At 40.5% G+C, this 24,392-nt stretch overlaps 1 protein-coding gene across 1 annotated transcript in view; it reads left to right on the top strand.

The window, feature by feature from the left end:
- Positions 1 to 24,392, top strand: part of EPHA4 (EPH receptor A4) — an 88,593-nt gene that overhangs the window by 24,239 nt on the left and 39,962 nt on the right. Inside the window, exon 4 of the mRNA XM_075340817.1 lies at positions 19,095 to 19,250. Coding sequence (XP_075196932.1) covers positions 19,095 to 19,250 — 156 coding nt within the window. The remainder of the gene's footprint in view (positions 1 to 19,094; positions 19,251 to 24,392) is intronic.

Here is a 24,392-nt window from a genome sequence, read left to right as displayed (position 1 = left end):
TCCCTTTAAGAAGTATCATACAAAAGCTACTGAAAAATCAGCATAGAAAATTACCTGTGGCACAGATTTTAAATCTGTAACAAACCCCTTGTTTTCTGTGGATTTTCACCATGAATTTTACGCCAAATCTGATCCTTGTGAACATACCCTAATGGTGGACTGACATTTTGGGCATGCTCAAGGTGAACCAGGTTATTTACGCATTCTCAGGCATTTCTGCTTGTCCCATTACTTTCAGGACAGCGGAGAGTTGTGGAGACGTTACAATTCCAAGAGTAAGAGGTTAGGTAGAACAAATAGTGGAGGTATTTCATAGCCTCCATAAAAATGTCAGCAGGAGTCACAGCCCCTTGAAGATGTCCTTCATTTCTTTGTCTTTTCTTTTTGTGGGAGACCACCCATTTGGGCCAGTTGTTGCATTTGGTGGGCAGGAAATGTTATAATCCATCATGGCTACCGTGACTCTCAATGTATAGTCTAATGCAAATACAAAAATAGCAAAGAGTGGAAAAAAAAAGAGGTCAGCGCTAATAATATGTTCACAACACACCAAGGTGGGCCGCAAAGAACATTTACTGCTTCCCCTAAATAATATGCACAATGCTTATAACAAAAGTGTCCGCCCCTTCTTTAATTTCTTTCATAGACACTTTGGGAAAGACCAAGGGAAATATATTAAGCTAGGGTTGTGCATCCCACACGCATTGTTCTGCAAGTGAGATTTGGAGAGAACTTTTGCACAAGTTTTCTCCAGCTCCCCGTGTGCGGTTTATGGCTGCTAACAACTATTGGTCTCGGTAGACAATAGCGGTGTAAGTCATGGAGGCTCAGCTTCTTAAAATGATTTACAGATAGAAAATTCAGTGGCGCTAAACCTGGGGAAAAACATTTTATGTTTTTTAACAGAACTGGAAAACTTTGTTCTGCCAACGCTTTGCTAACAACAGCTGATTCCTCGACTCTGACGGTTGCATCTCTTGAACAGATTGCTAAGTGATGGCTGTTCAGTTTGTTAGGATGGGTTTCTGTGCTTCGCTATTTTCCAAGCTGCTGCGGTGCTTGAAATATAACTGAACATGCTTTCAGAAGACAATAATGGGCTAAGTTTCCTGTTCGATGTTTTTTTTCCCTATTTGTTTATTCCAGACGTTGCGATTTAATTTTGTGATAACTTTTTTTGATCAGTGGGGATAAGACTGAGGGGGCCTCCACTGATCCTGAGATCAGGGCTCCAAAATGCCCCATTGGAATGGAGCCACAGCACTTGCTTTTTTCCCACTGTCCCATAGACAATGGATGCAGCAGTTGCGCGCATTCGCGGCCACCTCTAGAGATGAGTGAGCCTGAACTGTAAGGCTATTTGCTCACGCTGCATATTTGGTGCAGAAATATTTTGCACCAGATCTGCACACTGTGGCAAAAAAAAGCATTAAAACCGGATGTGGTTTTGATGCCTTTTTTGGGCTATCAAGAAAGTCAATTAATTAAAGTCAATGGATGAAAAACGCTGCTAAACTTGACCAATAATTGACATGCTGAAGAATTTTTCTGCATCAAATTCTGCACCAGAACCTTACGGGAAAAAAAAACGCACTGTGTGCACAGCAAATCTAAAATCCCATAGACCTGGCAGGCTTCAGGAGAGGCATGCAGATTTTGATGGAGATTTCTGAAAAACTGCATCAGAAACTGCAGCATGTGCACAGGGCCTTAAGATCGGGGTTCATACTGAACACTCTCTGGGGCTCAAACCCGAACTTTTTTTTTTAAAGTCACTGTCTGAGTTTGGTTGCTATTTGTATGCTAAGCACTCGATGAAGCATCTCTGTGCTCGGGTACACTCGGGTAAAAGCAATGTTTTCGGATGTAGTGTGTCCAAAAAAAAATTGCTCTTCCTCCCCCGAAAATGGTCTTTTTATGGCTGGCTGTATGTAGAGCTGAACTGCCCAATCATTGACTCCCATTATACTTGTTACTCGAGTTGAGCCCATTAGTTCAGGTCCCCATTGACTTTTATGGGGTTCTGGGTCTGGGAACAAGTGTTCAGGTCAAGTCTGGGTCCCGAAATGAACTTTTAACTAAAGTCCAGCCGAATCCAAACATCCACCGGGTCCTCTCATCTCTAGACACCACTCCAATCTGACTGAGTAATTCAGAGCCCAGTTTTAGGGATCAGTCCCCATGGTTGGACCCCACCTATTAGCAAGTTATCTTCTATCCTACGGATAATAAATTTGAGAGTAATCCTTTAGTCACTTCTAAATAGTAATACGTGTAATATGCATTGTGTGGGAGACTCGCATGCCTTGCTAGATATTTTGGCAGATTCTCTTTAGTAGTATGGGAAAATTACATGGCAAAGCAGGTGAGAGAGTTAATGGCGGCCATATTGGGTGTAACCCAATTTTCTTTTGGAATAAAATACTAAAACCCCACAAGTACAGAACAATTGAAAGGATCTATATTTGCAGGGTTATATGCTATTACATGTATTATTCATATGGAACTCAGTCAATTAGAATTCCATACTAGATAACACAATAGTAAAATAATTATAACGTTAGCATGACTAGGACGTAGAGCCCTGCCCTAACAAGCTCTCCGTGTTACATGATTTACATTCATGGCTTTGGTATGCTTCTTCTACGACTTACATCATATAATACACCTGTCAGATCTTGGGTTATGGGAAAATTAAAGGATAAATGCGTACTTATTTACAGAGAAGACGGGGCAAAAAGCTGTTCTTCTCTGCGGGGGTGAGAGTACAGAAGAAAGGGCTTTAAATAACAGGATTAACAGTTGTCACTCAGCAGTTAACCAATTAATTAGCTCGGAGCATGGGCACCCAGGCGACTGGCACTCTTTGCTTTCTGCGGAAGGGGCACCCTCTTACTGAGCTTTTCAAGCTGCTTACAAAAAAAAAGAAATCAGATTGTATTCATGAAGGAGTTATTCGGTTTGTCATTTTCATTTTCTTGATCATGGTGACAGCCGGTTTGTGTCTGGAATATTCCATTATCCCATTGGGTTTGGTAAAATATAGTCACAAGTCAGTGACTTGACTGTTTTTCCAGCTCAGAAAAATATGCACTTTAACTTGTGAATACATGTATATAATTTGTATATATCAATGCGTGCATAATGCATGGATCCTGTGCTGCAACTGATGCTTGATAGCAACCTCAGACGCCACCGTATATCCTGCATCCCCAATATATGATGTTACACTAAAATGGCGGAAACTTTATTCCAGTCTGCAATTTATTATTTCCATTGTTATTATGGAATAGGAGTAAATGGATTTTAAATAGTGCAACAATTCATCATGGTCTTATCATGTATGACTTGCTGGGCATTGTGGTTTACCCTTCCTTCAGGGAAAAAGTTTTCCCATAACCTTTTTTAAGGCGCTGCTAATCCAACCCTCTTTCACACCCCCTAATTGCGAAGCGATGGGCTCTGTCCTGCAATCAAATGCATAAAACCTTCCGGAAGAACTTCATTTTCCAGGGAGATTTCGGCAGCACCCAGGAGATTTTTCATCTCTTCTTCTAATCTGGAGTTCTTCCCTTTATGTGGGATCCTCTCAGATGTTCCGGGAGAGTTGGCAAGACTGCATTTATTACCATCCGTATGGCTACAATTTTTTACAACACACCACAAACATATTCGACTAGTGGAATGGTTTTGCTTTCTTTGGTGCTTTTACTGTTGTCACCCATTATGAAAACTGAGCTCAACATTATTGAGCCATCTCTGGTTATATAAATGGATAGATAGATGTATGGACAGATGGATGGATGGATGGATGGATGGATGGATGGACGGATGGATGGATGGATGGATGGATGGATGGACGGATGGATGGATGGACGGATGGATGGACGGATGGATGGACGGATGGATGGACGGATGGATGGACAGATGGATGGACAGATGGATGGACAGATGGATGGACAGATGGATGGATGAATGGAAATATGGATGGATGGGTGGAAGGATGGATGATTGTAAGAATGGCAGCAAGGATGGAAGGAACTTCCTTTCTTCCATCCTTGCTTCCTTCCTTCCAATCATCCATATTGAAAGAAGGATGGATGATGAATGGAACTATGGATGGAAGGGTGGAAGGAGGGATGGTTGGATGGAAGGATGGACGTTTTAGGGACCATCAGTCCAGGGGGTTGAAGGGTCACTCTCGGAGGTGGAGATGTGAGTGTGCATCCTGATTAGGCTGATCTATTTGGACAGGGCTGTGTATCGGAAAATCTTTCTGTTGTGTTGAAGATTTTTTTCTCACCATTCTTGATCCTAAACCTTAACCCGGTGATGATTCTGTGTCATCTGGGTTGTGGATCTGCTTTTGTTGACTAATGAAAAAGAGGGGAAGAAAACTCATCAAAGCCATGCCAAAGATATTGAATTTGTGGCTTGTATTGAACATGTGAACTAAGCTGGGGACAAAGAGGATGGACCTAAAGCTCTGGCAATAACCCTTTTCCTCCTCCTCATTCCCTTCACAATCTTACCCTGCAAATCCTTAGCAGAAAAGCATAAGGACAAAACAGAGGACAGAGAATTAAGCACGCACCAAAGACTTTAATTTGTGGCACTGAGAATAGGGATTTGGTGTGAGAATGTATTAACAAGACACAATGAGGCACACAATAGCGTCACATACACACTTAATGAGTGTCTCTGGCAAGCAGGTTGTATCCACCATTGGTTTTATTAAATCTACATAGATAGGGAATATGTCTAATTACTGACCTTACACATTCTGGATCCTGTGCTTTGAAACAGACGATACAGGCTAATTTAACATAATAAACCTACCAAGGTACTGATTGTCATCCATCTTGCCTAAAAACGGATTTGATATCTGCATCATAGGAAAAGAAAAATGGAATACAGGCCAGAGACTAGTCCATCACATGACGGACACAAAACCCCCGATAGATCCAATTGACCTGAGTCTGTCTGATTTTAGTCAGGGTATGACTGGTTTCCATTAATTCTGGAAAAGTAGCAGAAAAAAATATTGAAAAATATGAAAAAAATCTGTGATGGAGACTGCAGATGTGAACTGACCCTACAGACTGTCTTCTAGATTTGTTTGGGGAGAGTTATTTTTTAAGGTAGCAGTCAAATTTGTCCAATCTTTTTCTCTTTAGAAAGGTCCCTCAACAATAGGATGATTAAAGTGTGTCCCAGTAATACAACCTTTAATGCCCTCATATATATTATGTGATATCTGCCAATATCCGAGGGATCAGATAACTTTATGTGTATGGGGGCCTCCACATTGTCTACAAATCATGTCAGATGACATAAGGATTTGGCGTTTAGCGTTCAATCACCCAATTCTTTTGGTGGCAGGAGGATGAGCTGAATCTGGCATCGGCTGTTAGAAAACACAGGAATGCTCATCAGAGCCAAATGCTCCTGTGAACGAGATTCAAGAGAGATAGTTGTCAGCTGAACGATAGTTCTGTTGACATTGCGTATGGCCAGCTTTTGAACACCTATGACTAATTTCCGACCAATCAGACCAATATCGATCTAATTTGGTGTGTATAAGTAACCAATTTAAACTGATTAAAAATTGTTTACCGATAATAGGGAAATGAAATTGGGCTAACATTCCGCAGGCAAATGAGTTCATTAGTTTGATGAAATCTTTGTTAAGCTTGCTTAAAAATCATCGCTCTCAGCATCACAGTAAACAGGGCAGAACAATGACAGTCTATGTGCACAGAATGATTTATCGTTCTGTTTGCATCAGAAGCACGGGTGGCCCATCTGAATGGGCAAGTAAGCACCCCTTATTGACAAACATATAGCCGATCGGCAGTAATTTACGACTACAGGTTGTCAAATAAAAATTCACCTTAGGCCTCACACACATTTTTCACTGAGGTGTTAAAGGTACATATGTCCCCCTGTGTACTGTGATTTTGGCACATATGTGATCTCCGTGTGCTTTCCGTGATAATACATGGAGATCAGGCACTTATACTGACCTGTCCACGATCCTGCTGTCCGCAGTGCTGATATCTCCAGCTCTGCTGTGTCCGGCCGCCGCAGTCTCACTGCTGCAGCTACTTCTGGGTCGGCTGTGCAGTGCATATGCATGAGCATAATTAGCTGGCCTGGAAGCAGCAGACAGCAGCGGCTGAAGACAGCATCACTTGAGACAGGTGAGTTTAAAAAGCTTTTTATTTTGAATGTACGGGATTTTTGTGGAACGTGTTTCATGGATCACACCACTGTGTGGTCCTTGTGACATCAGTAATGCCCCAAAAAATTGAACTTGTCTCCGAGAGGAACACACAGACACGCGTGTACGCCGCAAAGAAACACGTCAGTGAGAAATCACTGATGTATGCGCAGTCCCATTGATTTTAATGGGTCTGCGTATGTCCTTGATTCTGGTACGTATAGACACTGCAACATACTGTACGTACCAGAATCACTGACGTGTGAACGGGGCCTTAAAGTAATGTCCCCTTTCAGTACACTTTTCCCTGCTAGCTCTGTTCATAGAAAAAAACAAACCACATTTTACTTCCCCTCCCTGGTGTAAGGTCTCGCTCACATGAGCGAATAACATGGCTATCTGATGTTTTACCGGTAATTTTTTTCTCACTCTGTTTCATTGCATGTCTCAGACGGTGCACACCCATTCAAGTCTATGGGTGCGGGCAAAACATTGGACAACAATTGGATAACATCCAAATACAGTCCAATATACGCCAAGACAGACAATAGAGAATATGGGGAAATGTATCTCTCCATCTTCTTCGAACCTGTGATAATCTCATGTGAATGACACTCGGCTCTTGCTCGTAATAGAGATTGAGCTGAGTGTCATTAGCATATCACATCTGATGCTCTCACATGAGGTTATCATCGGATGCTATACGCCAATTTGACCCCAGCCTAACACTGAGTCTCCAAAACTTGCCCAGTCTCTGTTGTTTGGCTGCAGCAGTGATGTGACCTTGAAAGCGCTGCAACCAATCACTGAGCTTAGCAGTTCATGTTGTATGCATCGTTAGAGCCGCTAAGCTGAGTGATTGACTGCAGTTCTGTCAATGTGATGTAATCGCTGTATCCTATATGCAATCATAGGATCAGCGGCGGAAGCATCGCACAAGACCAAGGAGGTTAAATAAAGTTCGATTTGTTTACTTGTTTTACAATAAACTGATACTTTAAGCAAACGTTTTGTAAAAGGGACACCCATTTCTGAATTTGTAAGATAAAGTGTTATTGGTCAGCAATCTTTGTGTCAGTCCAGCATTAAAGTGCATTTACACTTTAATTGGGGAGAGTACACAGGTTGCTGCAAAACGCTCGGCCATTCGGTGAAGTCATCTCTTGGCTTGCCCAAAAGATCATCAGTTTCTTTAGCAAATCGTCCTGCTTAAATAGCACCTGCTCTGAAGAGAAAAACGACAGTCTATGCTCAGAAAATGATCTATTACTGATCGCATATAAAGCGTGGTTCGCCTGTCAGAATGGGCTTTTAAACAACCACGGACTGACAAACTCGTTTAAGGCCACACGAGGCAGGTGTAAATGCACCTTAAGTGATCACCTGTAGCAAATGTTCAACGTCCCTGCAGCACCTTAATAAAAGAGGTAAAGTATTGCATATCCTCTATGGAAATGGATGGACTGTCTATAATAAAGCATGTGTGTCAGGTCCTCCTGTATGACAGACTCATCCATCTGACTAATAGATACCAGTATTGAATAGAGAACCCCTCAATGTACTCAGAATTTTTTAATGGTATTTGATAACGAGATCTCTAAAAAGACCAAGTAGCATTTAATATAGCATAGGTAAAATATTGGTAAAGAAATGCAATAGTAATAATGATGTTTAACAAGGATGACATCGTTTAGTAATGATGTCATAGTTTCGTAATGATGTTATAGTGTAACAATGATGTCATAGTTTAGTAATGATGTCATGGTTTAATAATTATGTCATGGTTTAGATACTATGTCATGATTTAGTAATGATGTGATGGTTTAGAAATTATGTCATAGTTTAGTACTGATGTCATGGTGTAACAGTGATGTGATAGTTGAGTAATGACATCATAGTTTAGCAAAAAATGCCATTGTGTAACAGTGATGTCATAGTTTAGTAATGATGCAATGGTTTAGCAATAATGTCATAGTTTAGCACTGATGTGATGGTTTAGCACTGATGTGATGGTTTAGTAATGATGTCATGGAGTAATAATGATATCATAGTTTAGTACTAATGTAATGGTTTAGTAATTATGTCGTGGTTTAGAAATTCTGTCATAGTTTAGTAATGATGTTTTGGTGTAACAATGATGTCATGGTTTAGAAATGATGTCATAGTTTAATACCAATGTCACGGTGTAACAATGATGTCATGGTGTAACAATGATGTCACGGTTTAGTACTTATGTCATGGTTTAGGAATGATGTAATAGTTAAATAATGGTGCCATGATTTAGAGATGATGTTATACAGTGCCCTTAAAGGGTCTTCCTATCGTGAACCGTGTTATATACCATTGGTGGCTCCTACAGAAAGGATTCAATTGCAAGTAGACACTTGTTCAGTTCTTATTACTGATAGATTCACGGTGAGGACATACTATACTGTGGAGTTTAATTAAAATAGGCATAGCCATCCCACATAGCATTGGCTCAGTTGTGTTCGCACTAACGTCATATGGACATATGATTTTTTTCACAGTTGTGGTTACTACAGATTTCTTTTGCCTTCCTTGGGAGTACTCCCTACTCATTAGTACCCGTATAGATAAATAAATCCAGGACAAAGGCCTGGATTAAGGCCAAAATGTTGAAGGGACTATATCGGTTTGTTGCCATAAAGAACACATTCAAATATTAGACTGTAAGCAGTCTCCATATTTTTTCTATATGCCTGTGTGCTTAAGTTTTTGTATAGTTTAGTAAAGATGCCATGGTGTAACAATGATGTCATGGTTTAGTAATGATGTCATGGTTTAGTAATGATGTCATGGTTTAGGAATGATGTCATAGTTTAGTACTGATGCCATGATTTAGAGATGATGTTATAGTTTAGTAAAGATGCCATGGTGTAGCAATGATGTCATAGTTCAGTAATGATATAATTTAGTAATGATGGCATGGTGTAGCAATGATGTCATGGTTTGGTAAGAATACATGGTGTAGCAATGATGTCATAGTTTAGTAATGATGATGGCATGGTGTAACAATGATATCATAGTTTAATAATGATGTCATAGTTTAGTACTGATGTCATGGTTTAATATTTATGTCATGGTTTAGTAATGATGTCACAGTTTAGTACTGATGTCATGGTTTAATATTTATGTCATGGTTTAGAAATGATGTCATAGTTTAGTAATGATGGCATAGTTTAGTCATGATGGCATGGTTTAGTAATGATGTCATAGTTTAGTCATGATGACATGGTTTAGTAATGATGGCATAGTTTTGTAATGATGGCATTGTTTAATAATGATGTCATAGTTTAGTCATGATGTCATAGTTTAGTCATGATGTCATAGTTTAGTCATGATGTCATAGTTTAGTAATGATGTCATAGTTTAGTAATGATGGCATAGTTTAGTCATGATGTCATAGTTTAGTAATGATGTCATAGTTTAGTAATGATGGCATAGTTTAGTAATAGATGGCATAGTTTAGTAATGATGTCATAGTTTAGTAATGATGTCATAGTTTAGTAATGATGTTATAGTTTAGTAATGATGGCATAGTTTTGTAATGATGGCATTGTTTAGTAATGATGTCATAGTTTAGTAATGATGGCATAGTTTATTCATGATGGCATGGTTTAGTAATGATGGCATAGTTTATTCATGATGGCATGGTTTAGTAATGATGGCATAGTTTATTCATGATGGCATGGTTTAGTAATGATGGCATAGTTTTGTAATGATGGCATTGTTTAGTAATGATGTCATAGTTTAGTGATGATGGCATAGTTTAGTAATGATGGCACAGTTTAGTCATGATGTCATAGTTTAGTAATGATGGCATAGTTTAGTAATGATGTCATAGTTTAGTCATGATGTCATAGTTTAGTAATGATGTCATAGTTTAGTAATGATGGCATAGTTTAGTAATGATGGCATAGTTTTGTAATGATGGCATAGTTTTGTAATGATGGCATAGTTTAGTAATGATGTCATAGTTTAGTAATGATGTTATAGTTTAGTCGTGATGGCATGGTTTAGTAATGATGTCATAGTTTAGTAATGATGGCATAGTTTAGTAATGATGTCATAGTTTAGTCATGATGTCATAGTTTAGTAATGATGTCATAGTTTAGTAACGATGGCATAGTTTAGTAATGATGTCATAGTTTAGTCATGATGTCATAGTTTAGTAATGATGTCATAGTTTAGTAATGATGGCATAGTTTAGTAATAGATGGCATAGTTTAGTAATGATGTTATAGTTTAGTCGTGATGGCATGGTTTAGTAATGATGTCATAGTTTAGTAATGATGTCATAGTTTAGTAATGATGTTATAGTTTAGTAATGATGGCATAGTTTTGTAATGATGGCATTGTTTAGTAATGATGGCATAGTTTAGTAATGATGTCATAGTTTAGTAATGATGGCATAGTTTATTCATGATGGCATGGTTTAGTAATGATGGCATAGTTTTGTAATGATGACAGTTTAGTAATGATGTCATAGTTTAGTGATGATGGCATAGTTTAGTAATGATGGCATAGTTTAGTCATGATGTCATAGTTTAGTAATGATGGCATAGTTTAGTAATGATGTCATAGTTTAGTAATGATGGCATAGTTTAGTAATGATGGCATAGTTTAGTAATGATGGCATAGTTTAGTAATGATGTTATAGTTTAGTCGTGATGGCATGGTTTAGTAATGATGGCATAGTTTAGTAATGATGTCATAGTTTAGTGATGATGGCATAGTTTAGTAATGATGGCATAGTTTAGTCATGATGTCATAGTTTAGTAATGATGGCATAGTTTAGTAATGATGTCATAGTTTAGTCATGATGTCATAGTTTAGTACTGATGTCATAGTTTAGTAATGATGTCATAGTTTAGTAATGATGTCTTAGTTTAGTAATGATGGCATAGTTTAGTAATGATGTCATAGTTTAGTAATGATGGCATAGTTTTGTAATGATGGCATTGTTTAGTAATGATGTCATAGTTTAGTGATGATGGCATAGTTTAGTAATGATGTCATAGTTTAGTGATGATGGCATAGTTTAGTAATGATGGCATAGTTTAGTCATGATGTCATAGTTTAGTAATGATGGCATAGTTTAGTAATGATGTCATAGTTTAGTCATGATGTCATAGTTTAGTAATGATGTCATAGTTTAGTAATGATGGCATAGTTTAGTAATGATGGCATAGTTTAGTAATGATGTTATAGTTTAGTCGTGATGGCATGGTTTAGTAATGATGGCATAGTTTAGTGATGATGGCATAGTTTAGTAATGATGGCATAGTTTAGTCATGATGTCATAGTTTAGTAATGATGGCATAGTTTAGTAATGATGTCATAGTTTAGTCATGATGTCATAGTTTAGTACTGATGTCATAGTTTAGTAATGATGTCATAGTTTAGTAATGATGTCTTAGTTTAGTAATGATGGCATAGTTTAGTAATGATGTCATAGTTTAGTAATGATGGCATAGTTTTGTAATGATGGCATTGTTTAGTAATGATGTCATAGTTTAGTGATGATGGCATAGTTTAGTAATGATGTCATAGTTTAGTGATGATGGCATAGTTTAGTAATGATGGCATAGTTTAGTCATGATGTCATAGTTTAGTAATGATGGCATAGTTTAGTAATGATGTCATAGTTTAGTCATGATGTCATAGTTTAGTAATGATGTCATAGTTTAGTAATGATGGCATAGTTTAGTAATGATGGCATAGTTTAGTAATGATGTTATAGTTTAGTCGTGATGGCATGGTTTAGTAATGATGGCATAGTTTAGTAATGATGTCATAGTTTAGTGATGATGGCATAGTTTAGTAATGATGGCATAGTTTAGTCATGATGTCATAGTTTAGTAATGATGGCATAGTTTAGTAATGATGTCATAGTTTAGTCATGATGTCATAGTTTAGTACTGATGTCATAGTTTAGTAATGATGTCATAGTTTAGTAATGATGTCTTAGTTTAGTAATGATGGCATAGTTTAGTAATGATGTCATAGTTTAGTAATGATGGCATAGTTTAGTAATGATGTCATAGTTTAGTCATGATGTCATAGTTTAGTAATGATGTCATAGTTTAGTAATGATGTCATAGTTTAGTAATGATGGCATAGTTTAGTCATGATGTCATAGTTTAGTAATGATGGCATAGTTTAGTAATAGATGGCATAGTTTAGTAATGATGTTATAGTTTAGTCGTGATGGCATGGTTTAGTAATGATGTCATAGTTTAGTAATGATGTCATAGTTTAGTAATGATGTTATAGTTTAGTCATGATGGCATGGTTTAGTAATGATGGCATAGTTTTGTAATGATGGCATTGTTTAGTAATGATGTCATAGTTTAGTAATGATGGCATAGTTTATTCATGATGGCATGGTTTAGTAATGATGTCATAGTTTAGTAATGATGTCATAGTTTAGTCATGATGTCATAGTTTAGTAATGATGGCATAGTTTAGTAATGATGTCATAGTTTAGTAATGATGGCATAGTTTAGTAATGATGGCATAGTTTAGTCATGATGTCATAGTTTAGTAATGATGTCATAGTTTAGTAATGATGGCATAGTTTAGTAATGATGGCATAGTTTAGTAATGATGTTATAGTTTAGTCGTGATGGCATGGTTTAGTAATGATGGCATAGTTTTGTAATGATGGCATTGTTTAGTAATGATGTCATAGTTTAGTGATGATGGCATAGTTTAGTAATGATGTTATAGTTTAGTCGTGATGGCATGGTTTAGTAATGATGGCATAGTTTTGTAATGATGGCATTGTTTAGTAATGATGGCATAGTTTAGTAATGATGTCATAGTTTATTCATGATGGCATAGTTTATTCATGATGGCATGGTTTAGTAATGATGGCATAGTTTTGTAATGATGACATTGTTTAGTAATGATGTCATAGTTTAGTGATGATGGCATAGTTTAGTAATGATGTCATAGTTTAGTGATGATGGCATAGTTTAGTAATGATGGCATAGTTTAGTCATGATGTCATAGTTTAGTAATGATGGCATAGTTTAGTAATGATGTCATAGTTTAGTCATGATGTCATAGTTTAGTAATGATGTCATAGTTTAGTAATGATGGCATAGTTTAGTAATGATGGCATAGTTTAGTAATGATGTTATAGTTTAGTCGTGATGGCATGGTTTAGTAATGATGGCATAGTTTAGTAATGATGTCATAGTTTAGTGATGATGGCATAGTTTAGTAATGATGGCATAGTTTAGTCATGATGTCATAGTTTAGTAATGATGGCATAGTTTAGTAATGATGTCATAGTTTAGTCATGATGTCATAGTTTAGTACTGATGTCATAGTTTAGTAATGATGTCATAGTTTAGTAATGATGTCATAGTTTAGTAATGATGGCATAGTTTAGTAATGATGTCATAGTTTAGTAATGATGGCATAGTTTAGTAATGATGTCATAGTTTAGTCATGATGTCATAGTTTAGTAATGATGTCATAGTTTAGTAATGATGTCATAGTTTAGTAATGATGGCATAGTTTAGTCATGATGTCATAGTTTAGTAATGATGGCATAGTTTAGTAATAGATGGCATAGTTTAGTAATGATGTTATAGTTTAGTCGTGATGGCATGGTTTAGTAATGATGTCATAGTTTAGTAATGATGTCATAGTTTAGTAATGATGTTATAGTTTAGTCGTGATGGCATGGTTTAGTAATGATGGCATAGTTTTGTAATGATGGCATTGTTTAGTAATGATGTCATAGTTTAGTAATGATGGCATAGTTTATTCATGATGGCATGGTTTAGTAATGATGTCATAGTTTAGTAATGATGTCATAGTTTAGTCATGATGTCATAGTTTAGTAATGATGGCATAGTTTAGTAATGATGTCATAGTTTAGTAATGATGGCATAGTTTAGTAATGATGGCATAGTTTAGTCATGATGTCATAGTTTAGTAATGATGTCATAGTTTAGTAATGATGGCATAGTTTAGTAATGATGGCATAGTTTAGTAATGATGTCATAGTTTAGTCATGATGTCATAGTTTAGTAATGATGTCATAGTTTAGTAATGATGGCATAGTTTTGTAATGATGGCATTGTTTAGTAATGATGTCATAGTTTAGTAATGATGGCATAGTTTAGTAATGATGGCATAGTTTATTCATGATGGCATGGTTTAGTAATGATGGCATAGTTTTGTAATGATGTCATGGTTTAGTAATGATGGCATAGTTTTGTAATGATGGCATTGTTTAGTAATGATGTCATAGTTTAGTGATGATGGCATAGTTTAGTAATGATGGCATAGTTTAGTCATGATGTCATAGTTTAGTAATGATGGCATAGTTTAGTAATGATATCATAGTTTAGTCATGATGTCATAGTTTAGTAATGATGTCATAGTTTAGTAATGATGGCATAGTTTAGTAATGATGTCATAGTTTAGTCATGATGTCATAGTTTAGTAATGATGTCATAGTTTAGTAATGATCTCATAGTTTAGTAATGATGTCATAGTTTAGTAATGATGTCATAGTTTAGTCATGATGTCATAGTTTAGTAATGATGTCATAGTTTAGTAATGATGGCATAGTTTAGTAATGATGTCATAGTTTAGTCATGATGTCATAGTTTAGTAATGATGTCATAGTTTAGTAATGATCTCATAGTTTAGTAATGATGTCATAGTTTAGTCATGATGTCATAGTTTAGTAATGATGTCATAGTTTAGTAATGATCTCATAGTTTAGTAATGATGTCATAGTTTAGTCATGATGTCATAGTTTAGTAATGATGTCATAGTTTAGTAATGATGGCATAGTTTAGTAATGATGGCATAGTTTAGTAATGATGTCATAGTTTAGTAATGATGGCATAGTTTAGTAATGATGGCATAGTTTAGTCATGATGGCATAGTTTAGTAATGATGGCATAGTTTAGTAATGATGGCATAGTTTAGTAATGATGGCATAGTTTAGTAATGATGGCATAGTTTCAGATTAGTATCTGACGAGTGCTCCCTTTACATTTTATTATAGACACAAAGGCCAGATTTTATAGAGCCAGCCATGTTATAAAATGAAGCATATTCATTTCACTGGGAGCATTTTGTTCCTCCTGAACATGAAATGCAGCGGTAAATACACAGAGGCTGACTGTGTTCATTCAGCCGTATGTAAAATGTTGTCAAGTCCAAAGGAGAAAAGTGAGGCCTCCTCGCACACAGTGGCTGCTGTACACAAGCTGTCTTTGTTTATCTGTGACGGCTGAGTGACAGGCAGTTTCCACTGGGTTTGGATTCTGTGTGCAGGGGATGAGGCCGTGTTTGATGTGGGGATCGGGCCTGACCTGAGCCTATCTGTCTGCCAAGCTGTGGTCTGTGATTCCTATCAATCTCTCCCATGGGGCTGTTCTCAAGTGAAACTAATCAAACACCTAGAAAGTCATCAGGCCGATGTTACACAGTAAGCAAAGTTTACTCCATGTCCTGGGAAAGAGATCTGTGGCAGAGAAGAAAACAATCGATAATAGCCATATTACACGGCTATCGCAGGAAAAATGGCTGCAACTAGCAATATAGCCACATTGCACAGTTATATAGATGTAGCTGTGCAAATCGTAATGCTGTCATTATTAGGGTACTTTCACACTTGCGTTTTTTTTCCTTCCATCACAATCCACCCTTTTGGAAAACAGCGGAGTCCGTTAACGGATTCCGCTGTTTCCCATAGACTTGTATGGAGGACAGATTGTGCCAAAAGTACCTGCGTTGCTTCCGCTAGCCGACGCTGTGTTGCTTCCACCGGGCGGAAGGAACGCAGCATGTAACGTTTATTGAGCGGCGGAATCCTCTATTTTTCACTGCGCATGCTCATCTTATCACAAACTTTATTTTGTCTCTTGGTGGCCGAACGTTAAGCTGATCGCTCGGCCGCCGGCATGTGAGAGCACTCAGCTGATCGCCCGGCCGCCGGCATGTGAGAGCGCTCAGCTGAGTGCCCGGCTGCCGGCATGTGAGAGCGCTCAGCTGAGTGCTTGGGCCGCCGGCATATGAGAGCGCTCAGCTGATCGCCCGGCCGCCGGCATGTGAGAGCACTCAGCTGATCGCCCGGCCGCCGGCATGTGAGAGCGCTCAGCTGATCGCCCGGCCGCCAGCATGTGAGATCACTCAGCTGATCGCCCAGCCGCCGGCATGTGAGAGCGCTCAGCTGATCGCCCGGCCGCCGGCATGTGAGAGCGCTCAGCTGAGTGCCCGGCTGCCGGCATGTGAGAGCGCTCAGCTGAGTGCTGGGCCGCCGGCATGTGAGAGCGCTCAGCTGATCGCCCGGCCGCCGGCATGTGAGAGCGCTCAGCTGATCGCCCGGCCGCCGGCATGTGAGAGCGCTCAGCTGATCGCCCGGCCGCCGGCATGTGAGAGCACTCAGCGGAGTGCCCGGCCGCCGGCATGTGAGAGCGTTCAGCTGATCGCCGGCATGTGAGAGCGCTCAGCTGAGTGCCCGGCTGCCGGCATGTGAGAGCGCTCAGCTGAGTGCCGGGCCGCCGGCATGTCAGAGCGCTCAGCTGATCACCCGGCCAGTGGCATGTGAAAGCGCTCAGCTGATCGCCCGGCCGCCAGCATGTGAGAGCGCTCAGCTGATCGCCCGGCCGCCGGCATGTGAGAGCGCTCAGCTGATCGCCCGGCCGCCGGCATGTGAGAGCGCTCAGCTGATCGCCCGGCCGCCGGCATGTGAGAGCGCTCAGCTGATCGCCCGGCCGCCGGCATGTGAGAGCACTCAGCGGAGTGCCCGGCCGCCGGCATGTGAGAGCGTTCAGCTGATCGCCGGCATGTGAGAGCGCTCAGCTGAGTGCCCGGCTGCCGGCATGTGAGAGCGCTCAGCTGAGTGCCCGGCTGCCGGCATGTGAGAGCGCTCAGCTGAGTGCCGGGCCGCCGGCATGTCAGAGCGCTCAGCTGATCGCCCGGCCACTGGCATGTGAAAGCGCTCAGCTGATCGCCCGGCCGCCAGCATGTGAGAGCGCTCAGCCGAGCGCCCGGCCACCGAGTGATCAGCTGATCGTTCACAATAGTCTGCTGCCGGTAAAACTGTAAAGAAGAAAAAAAAAATAAAAAGCATTCCGTTGTTTTGCAGCATCCGTTACATCCATTGTGCCATTATATGCAACGCATCTGTTGCATCTGTCACACAACGCAATGCAATGGATGCCGTTCAACACAAGTGTGAAACCAGCCTGACTCAGCTGTAATTTCCTATCTGCTATTTTATTAACATTATTCTTATTTTTAAATGTCCATTAATTGCAGGATGCTGTGCAAAGGGTTAAATAACATATATAAAACATATAAAATATAGTAACACAGTGATAGATTCGTACAGAGGGGGCGAGGTCCCGACCCACATGGCTTACGATCTACAGGGTGATGAAGAAGGAGACATTAGGTCAGGGGTGGAACAGCTCCATTGGTATTGGTAAAAAATAGTGATACAGCTGTAGGGCCATGTTCCCACATAGCCGAAATGCGTTTTTTCCTGCAGAAAATCTGCTGTGTTTAACAGTCTAAGTAAAGTGGATGTGATTTCATGGAAACTACTGTGTGGTCAGAGACGCTGCTGAACTTTCTTTGGTGTGTTCTGTCCCTATAGACTTCTATGGGAAGCCTGATATAATGCATGGAAAAAGACAGCTGCTTTTTTTTTATGGGCAGAATCGCAGTGATTAAAAAAACATTGCTTCAAATCTGCATAAAAAAGAGTCACTGCAACAAAAATAAACAAGAAAAAACACAATCAGAGCAGATTGCAATGGCGTATTTTGGTTTGGACACCTGTAGAAAAACTCACCTGAAAAAAAGCAATATTTTTCAATGTTGTTAACATAGCCTATATAATCACTAAGGCTATGTGTCCACGGTAGAATGTTGCTGCGGATTTTTCTGCATGAAAATCCGCGACTTTCGCGGCAAATCCGCACCTTTTTTTTGCCGCGAAATTGCCGCGGATTTTATTTTTTTTTCCCTATTCTATACCCAAAATCCGCACCAAAATCCGCAACAATAAATGACATGCTGCAGAATTTTCCGGATCAAAATCCGCGGCAAATCCGCCGCGGAAAAATCCGCAGCGTGGACACAGCATTTCCAAAATGCCATAGAAATGGCTGGGAAGTGCCGCTGCTGCAGATTTTCAGGAAATCCGCGGTAAATCCGCGAGAAATCCACAGCGTGGGCACATAGCCTAAGGGTACACTCACACAAGTGTATGACTTGCGCGAGTCTTGCATCGCATCACTCGGCACAGCCGCATATTCTCCGGACAGGAGCGTCTCAGCTGCATAGAAATACATGCAGCCAACCCGCTTCTGTCAGGAGAGTGTGCGGCCGCGCTGGATGATGCGATGCGAGACTCGTGTGAGCGTTCCCTAAGATGATGTTTAGACTGAGATTATCGAGATAGTCAAAAACAGGAAACCGCTTCAGAAAACGTTTTTGTGGGGGAGTTTTTTGGGTTTTTTTTTGCAGTTTTGAAAGTTTTTTTTTTTCTGGGTACTTTTTTTTTTTTTTATAGTTTTTAGTTTAGAACTGATATCATCTGCTCCAAAAACATAGTCTAGGGCCACATGCACACGTTGATTATTTAACCTCAGTATTTGTAAGGTCATGTTCACATATTGAGTAGTTGGTCAGTTTTTTACCTCAGTATTTGTAAGGCCACGTGCACACATTCAATATTTAGTATCTAAGCTGCAAGTATTTATGTGAGAAGCTTAAAATGGCTACTTTTTCTATAATACATAAGTGACTGAAAACTGTGGTATACCATGTTTTTTCACAGTCATATTTTTTTTTCCCACAGCTTGTAAAGTCGGCTATTACAAGGCTCTCCTATCGGATAAGGCGTGCTCCAAGTGTCCTCCGCATAGCTTTGCACTTCGGGAAGGCTCTACCTCCTGCACCTGTGACCGGGGTTATTTTCGAGCGGACAGTGACCCTGCCTCCATGCCTTGCACTCGTAAGTTACATGATGCCATGGTCTTTCAGTGAAATCTAAATCGGCTTCTTGTCTCTGTCTCTGCATGCAGTCACTCTCTAGACCGTGCTGTTTGTCATCTTGATATATGCTTCCTAGATCCTCTCTAGCGTACAGTCCATACAGTATAGCACTTACTTGACAGCAGCTGTCACGAGTACAGGGGCATATCTGAAGGTGCCACCCATTGTGCAGCCTGGGTTTATGTTGCACTAAAAGAAGCTCCCACAGCCTCGCTGACCTCCCGGCCCCGGCTCACTGTGAACTGACTCATTGTCATCTACCATCATTTGTGATCACATATCAGCTGTTAGCAAATGGGACAAATATATATCTAATGTTTAGAAATCCTAATGTGTTGTACTTAAAAACAAAAAAAAATATTCGTTATGACAGGTGAATTTTTACCAAAAGTCTGTAAGTTGACCAAGTAGTCTATGGTTTAAACAGACAGAAGAGGCCCCTGCGTAAGAACAGTATATGGGCCCTCTGCAGTCCCATAGCTCATCATCATGCACGATTGCGCCTGGTTTGGAGGTAAATATGGCCCCCTTACCTCTTGGGCCCCTGTGCATCTACATAGGTTGCATCAATGATATATTCGCCCAGGCGTTTACTAGATGGATGAATGGTACCATAGTTTACTGTTCAAATTCTGGATCTAACAAACTCCAAATATTACGGAGCCAAACTTGAGGGCCATTTACACACTGCGACATCGCTAATTATATATTGTCAGGGTCACGGTGTTTGTGACGCACATCCGGCGTCGTTAGCGACATCGCAGCGTGTGACAGGCTGGAGCGACCTTAAATGATCGCAAAAGAGGCAAAAATCGTTTGTCTGAGAGAGGTCGATTATTTATGAAAAATCGTTGTCTGGTCAGTAGCGATGTTGTTTCTCGTTCCTGAGGCATCACATATCGCTACGTTTGACACTGCAGGAGCGACAAACATCTCCTTACCTCCGTCCACCGGCAATGAGGAAGGAAGAAGGTGGGAGGCATGTTCCGGCCGCTCATCTCCGCCCCTCCTCTGCTATTGGACGGCTGCTGTGTGATGTCGCTGTGACGCTGCACGAACCACCCCCTTAGAAAAGAAGTGGTTCGCCGGCAACAGCGACGTCGCAGGGAAGGTAAGTCCGTGTGATGGGTGTAAGCGATGTTGTGCGCCACGGGCAGCGATTTGCCCGTGACGCACAACCGACGGAGGCGGGTACGCTCACAAGCGATATCGATACCGATATCGCAGCGTGTAAAGTACCCTTTATAGGTACAATTTACTTTGTATGGGTCCACGATTGGGCTATAGTTTATAATTTACCGGCTCATTCAAATGCCAGTTTTTGACATACGAGTTTACAGTCTGTGCGACTGATCACATGATCGTTTATATTTGTAGACTTAGGCTATGTGCCCACGCTGCGGAAAATGCGCGGATTTTGCCGCGGATTTCTCGCGGAAAAGCTGCGGATTTCCCGAAAATCTGCAGCGCAGGCACTTCCCAGCCATTTCTATGGCATTTTGGAAATGCTGTGCCCACGCTGCGGATTTTTCCGCAGCGGATTTTGTGCGGATTTTGATCCGGAAAAATCTGCAACATGTCAATTATTGTTGTGGATTTTCATCCGGATTTTGGCTTTAAAATTGGGGAAAAAAAAAAATCTGCACCAAAATCCGCATCAAATCCGCGGCAATTCCGCGGTAAATCCGCAGCAAATCCGCACCTTTGAAAAGGTGCGGATTTTGCGGGAAAGCTGCGGATTTTGATGCAGAAAAATCCGCAGCTACATTCTCCCGTGGACACATAGCCTTAGGGTACGGTTGCACTTTAGTATGACTTGTGCGAGTCTTGCATCAGTATCACTCGGCATTGCCGCACACTCTCCTGACAGGAGTGGATCAGCTGCATGAATTTCTATGCAGCTGAGACGCTTGTGTCTGCAAAGTGTCAGGCCGTGCCGGGTGACGTGATAGGAGATACGCATGAAGAACACAGGCCTTAAGCTGTGTTCACACGTTGCGTTTTTGTTTCTGCACCAAAACCTGCTCTCTTGGTAGTAAGAAAAGCTGCTTCCAAAGAGCAGATTTTACTGTATTTTTGCTGCTTTTTTAGCTGTTTTTTTTGTGTGCCATTTGTCTACAGTACATGTTTAGTTTCATTCACCACAAAAACATCAATAATGTAGTACAAACGCCGCAAAACAAACCCTGCAGCTGCGTTTTTGCACTCTCACTGCTTTCAATGGTGAAAAAGCAGCAAAAATGCTGAAAGAGTTTACATGCGGCTTGTTTCAAAAATGCAGCAGATTTCTGGAATCTCATAGGTTTGGCTAATCCTGTAAAAAGCCATTTTTAATTTACGTAAAACTCATGAAAAAAATATGCAAAAAAGCACAGCGAAAACACCGTGTGTGAACATAGCCCTAGTGCTCCACACAAATTCAAAGGCATGTCCGATTTTGATCTGAGTATTGAATCAGTCAAATCATTGTATGTCTTTGGGTCCGTGAATAAAATCTGACGTATGCCATCCATGTGTTGTCCATTTTTACATACTGTTTCATAGGAGAAGATTGAGAAACCGCCAACATTTAGTTAGTGAGAAAAACTGATGAAACTCTGAGGATAAAAACTGACACTGACCAGACCCTGGTGAAAATCAGATCCAAACACTAATGACGCTTGGATTAACTGATGTCTGAATGAGGTCTTATAAATAGTACACGGTGTGGCTTACATCGATGCATTCTAGAACATCAGCATTGTACTAGAGCTTTGAGAAGTCATTATATGCACATTAAAAGTCGGCTATCACTATGTATAAGGCTGCTTTCACACTTGCGTTGAACGGCATCCGTTGCTATCCGCAGCCTTGAGGAATTACGGTAACCGTTGCAGGAAACCGTTTTATTCCTCATAGACTTCTATTAGCTACAGATAGCAACGGATGGCCTTGCGTTGCATCCGGTAGCCAATGCAGCGTTGCATCCGCCTGGCGTATAGAACGCTGCATGTAGCGTTATTCTGCGCTTGGCGGAGTGTCAAAAAAAACGCAACCTGCAGAATTTCTACGGCGTCCGTTGTTTTTTATAATGGACGCCTGTGGTGGCGGATTCCGTTAGAATACGTCATTTAACGGATTCCGTTAACGCAACCGTCTTTACACAACTGCGCATGCCCCCTCTAACGGATTGTGTTATTTTGTACGATCCGTAGCATCCGTTGTGCCACTATATGTAACACATCCGTTGCATCCGTCACACAACGCAATGCTACGGATGCCGTTCAACGCAAGTGTGAAACTAGCCTAAGGCTGGTCAGTGCACACAAGCTTAAAATCCCCGTTTTTATCATACTGATAAAAGTGGCCACATTATGTCCAATTTCTGACCGTTCCGTCACTCCCCGATGGCTCAGACCAGTCTAATTGAATGAACAGAGAAAATGATCCTGTCCAGTGAGACTTGGCTGTTGATGTGGAGAGATTCAGTGAACCTGTTCACACCTTGTTCTAAGCCAGCACCTTAAAGACACCTTTTGTCAATTTGCAGAGAGCTAAATACATATATGACCGTTCCTGTTTAATTTACATAGAAGAAAACTGCGGTACACAATCACTTGCAGGCAATTATTTGGCTGAAATGAAGCGTATGACTCAATCATAAAATCCTTGCCCTCTGGGTTTCCGCCACCACGCTTTCGCAGTCTTTCATTCATATCTTTTTTTTTTTCCTTTAAATAATCAGATTTGCTGCTTGGACTGTTATTTCCTCAAGTAACTATATTGTTTTTAAATGGCCATTGCAGCCCTATTAATCTCGGTCGCTTCCTCTAATGCATCTTGACAGTTATCCGCGTAATGAACCCTAATGAAATGACTGGTGGAACCTGCCTGTGAATTCCACCGCTGCCGCCGGGAGTCGGCTTGTTGAAATGTAAGGGCAGAATGAGAAGCCCGGCCAACCTTCGCTCGCTCCCAAGGTCAAGGATGAAAGCCTAGCATTTCTTCACTGGGTTGTGCATGGTGAACATCTCTCAGCGGGGTTTATTCACGCTGAGTGTATATATTTTTTTTTCACTGCTGGAAGTATCTGCACTGCAGCGTTTTTCATCATTCCCCAGCAACGGATGAGTTAAAGCTGTTATCCTATACGCTTATCTCCATTTTTGGCTGTTAACCTTCATCTGAATTTGATCTTTTCGCTGGCTCCGAAGCACGTACAGAACAGCACAAAAGCAATTATCGGGGAATCTGCAGTGCCTGGTATTTTCTCCAGGGGTGCTGGCATAACGGATTTAGAGAGCGCTGCAGCAAAATTCTAGCAAGAATGATGGTTAGCCCTGACAAAACACTGAGGGTTGTGCTGCTCGTATTGTAGCATGGTCTGCAGCCAGCAAACAAATGTAAAGCTTTGCATTTGTGCCAGATTATAAAGATCAGATCCTAATAATTACGTCTGCGAAATATGTTTGTCAAGTGTATTGGTGAAGAATGGGTTAAACGCTACACTGTCATATAGACCAATCCGGATAATTTATTTTTCAACGCGTTTCGGATAATACTTTCTCCTTCTTCAGGAAAAAAATCATCACAACATATGTTTGTCAAGTATAAGAAATCATTCATATTTTTTATGACTTGCCCTAATCTTTAATAGTTTGCTCTACTGCTGCATTTGAGGAACAGGTAGCGAGATCGTTATAGACGGCTACTTGACAAGGCTAACGAGGGACAGAGGTTGTGTCTTTCTCGGATTGGTTATTATTAGCAATCCGCCGCAGTAGTTCCTTTTCTGTCATCACTATGAGTACAACACTTGAATGGATGAACACAATTAATTAGCTTGGCAGACTACTAGTGGCACATCTGTCTTAGGTTCCCAGTGTTCCCAAAAGTACAAGCAGCACAGCGCAATTTAGTCCGAGAGAACCAGCTGCTTCATTGTCGGCCATGCTGACCTTAAGGGAGTTTATGGTGTCATTGGTTTAATAGGAATCTCTTTTGTAAAAGTTTAGACTCCTCAATTGTATTAGAAACTCCACTCCAACGCTCTTGAGAGCTCTGCTAGCCTCTAGGGAACACTGGATTAATTGCAGGTTGAAATGTCTTGAAACACATACCA

Source organism: Anomaloglossus baeobatrachus, chromosome 3 (genome assembly GCF_048569485.1).
Source record: "Anomaloglossus baeobatrachus isolate aAnoBae1 chromosome 3, aAnoBae1.hap1, whole genome shotgun sequence".
Lineage (NCBI taxonomy): Eukaryota > Metazoa > Chordata > Amphibia > Anura > Aromobatidae > Anomaloglossus > Anomaloglossus baeobatrachus.
This window is presented reverse-complemented; position numbering and strand designations above follow the sequence as displayed.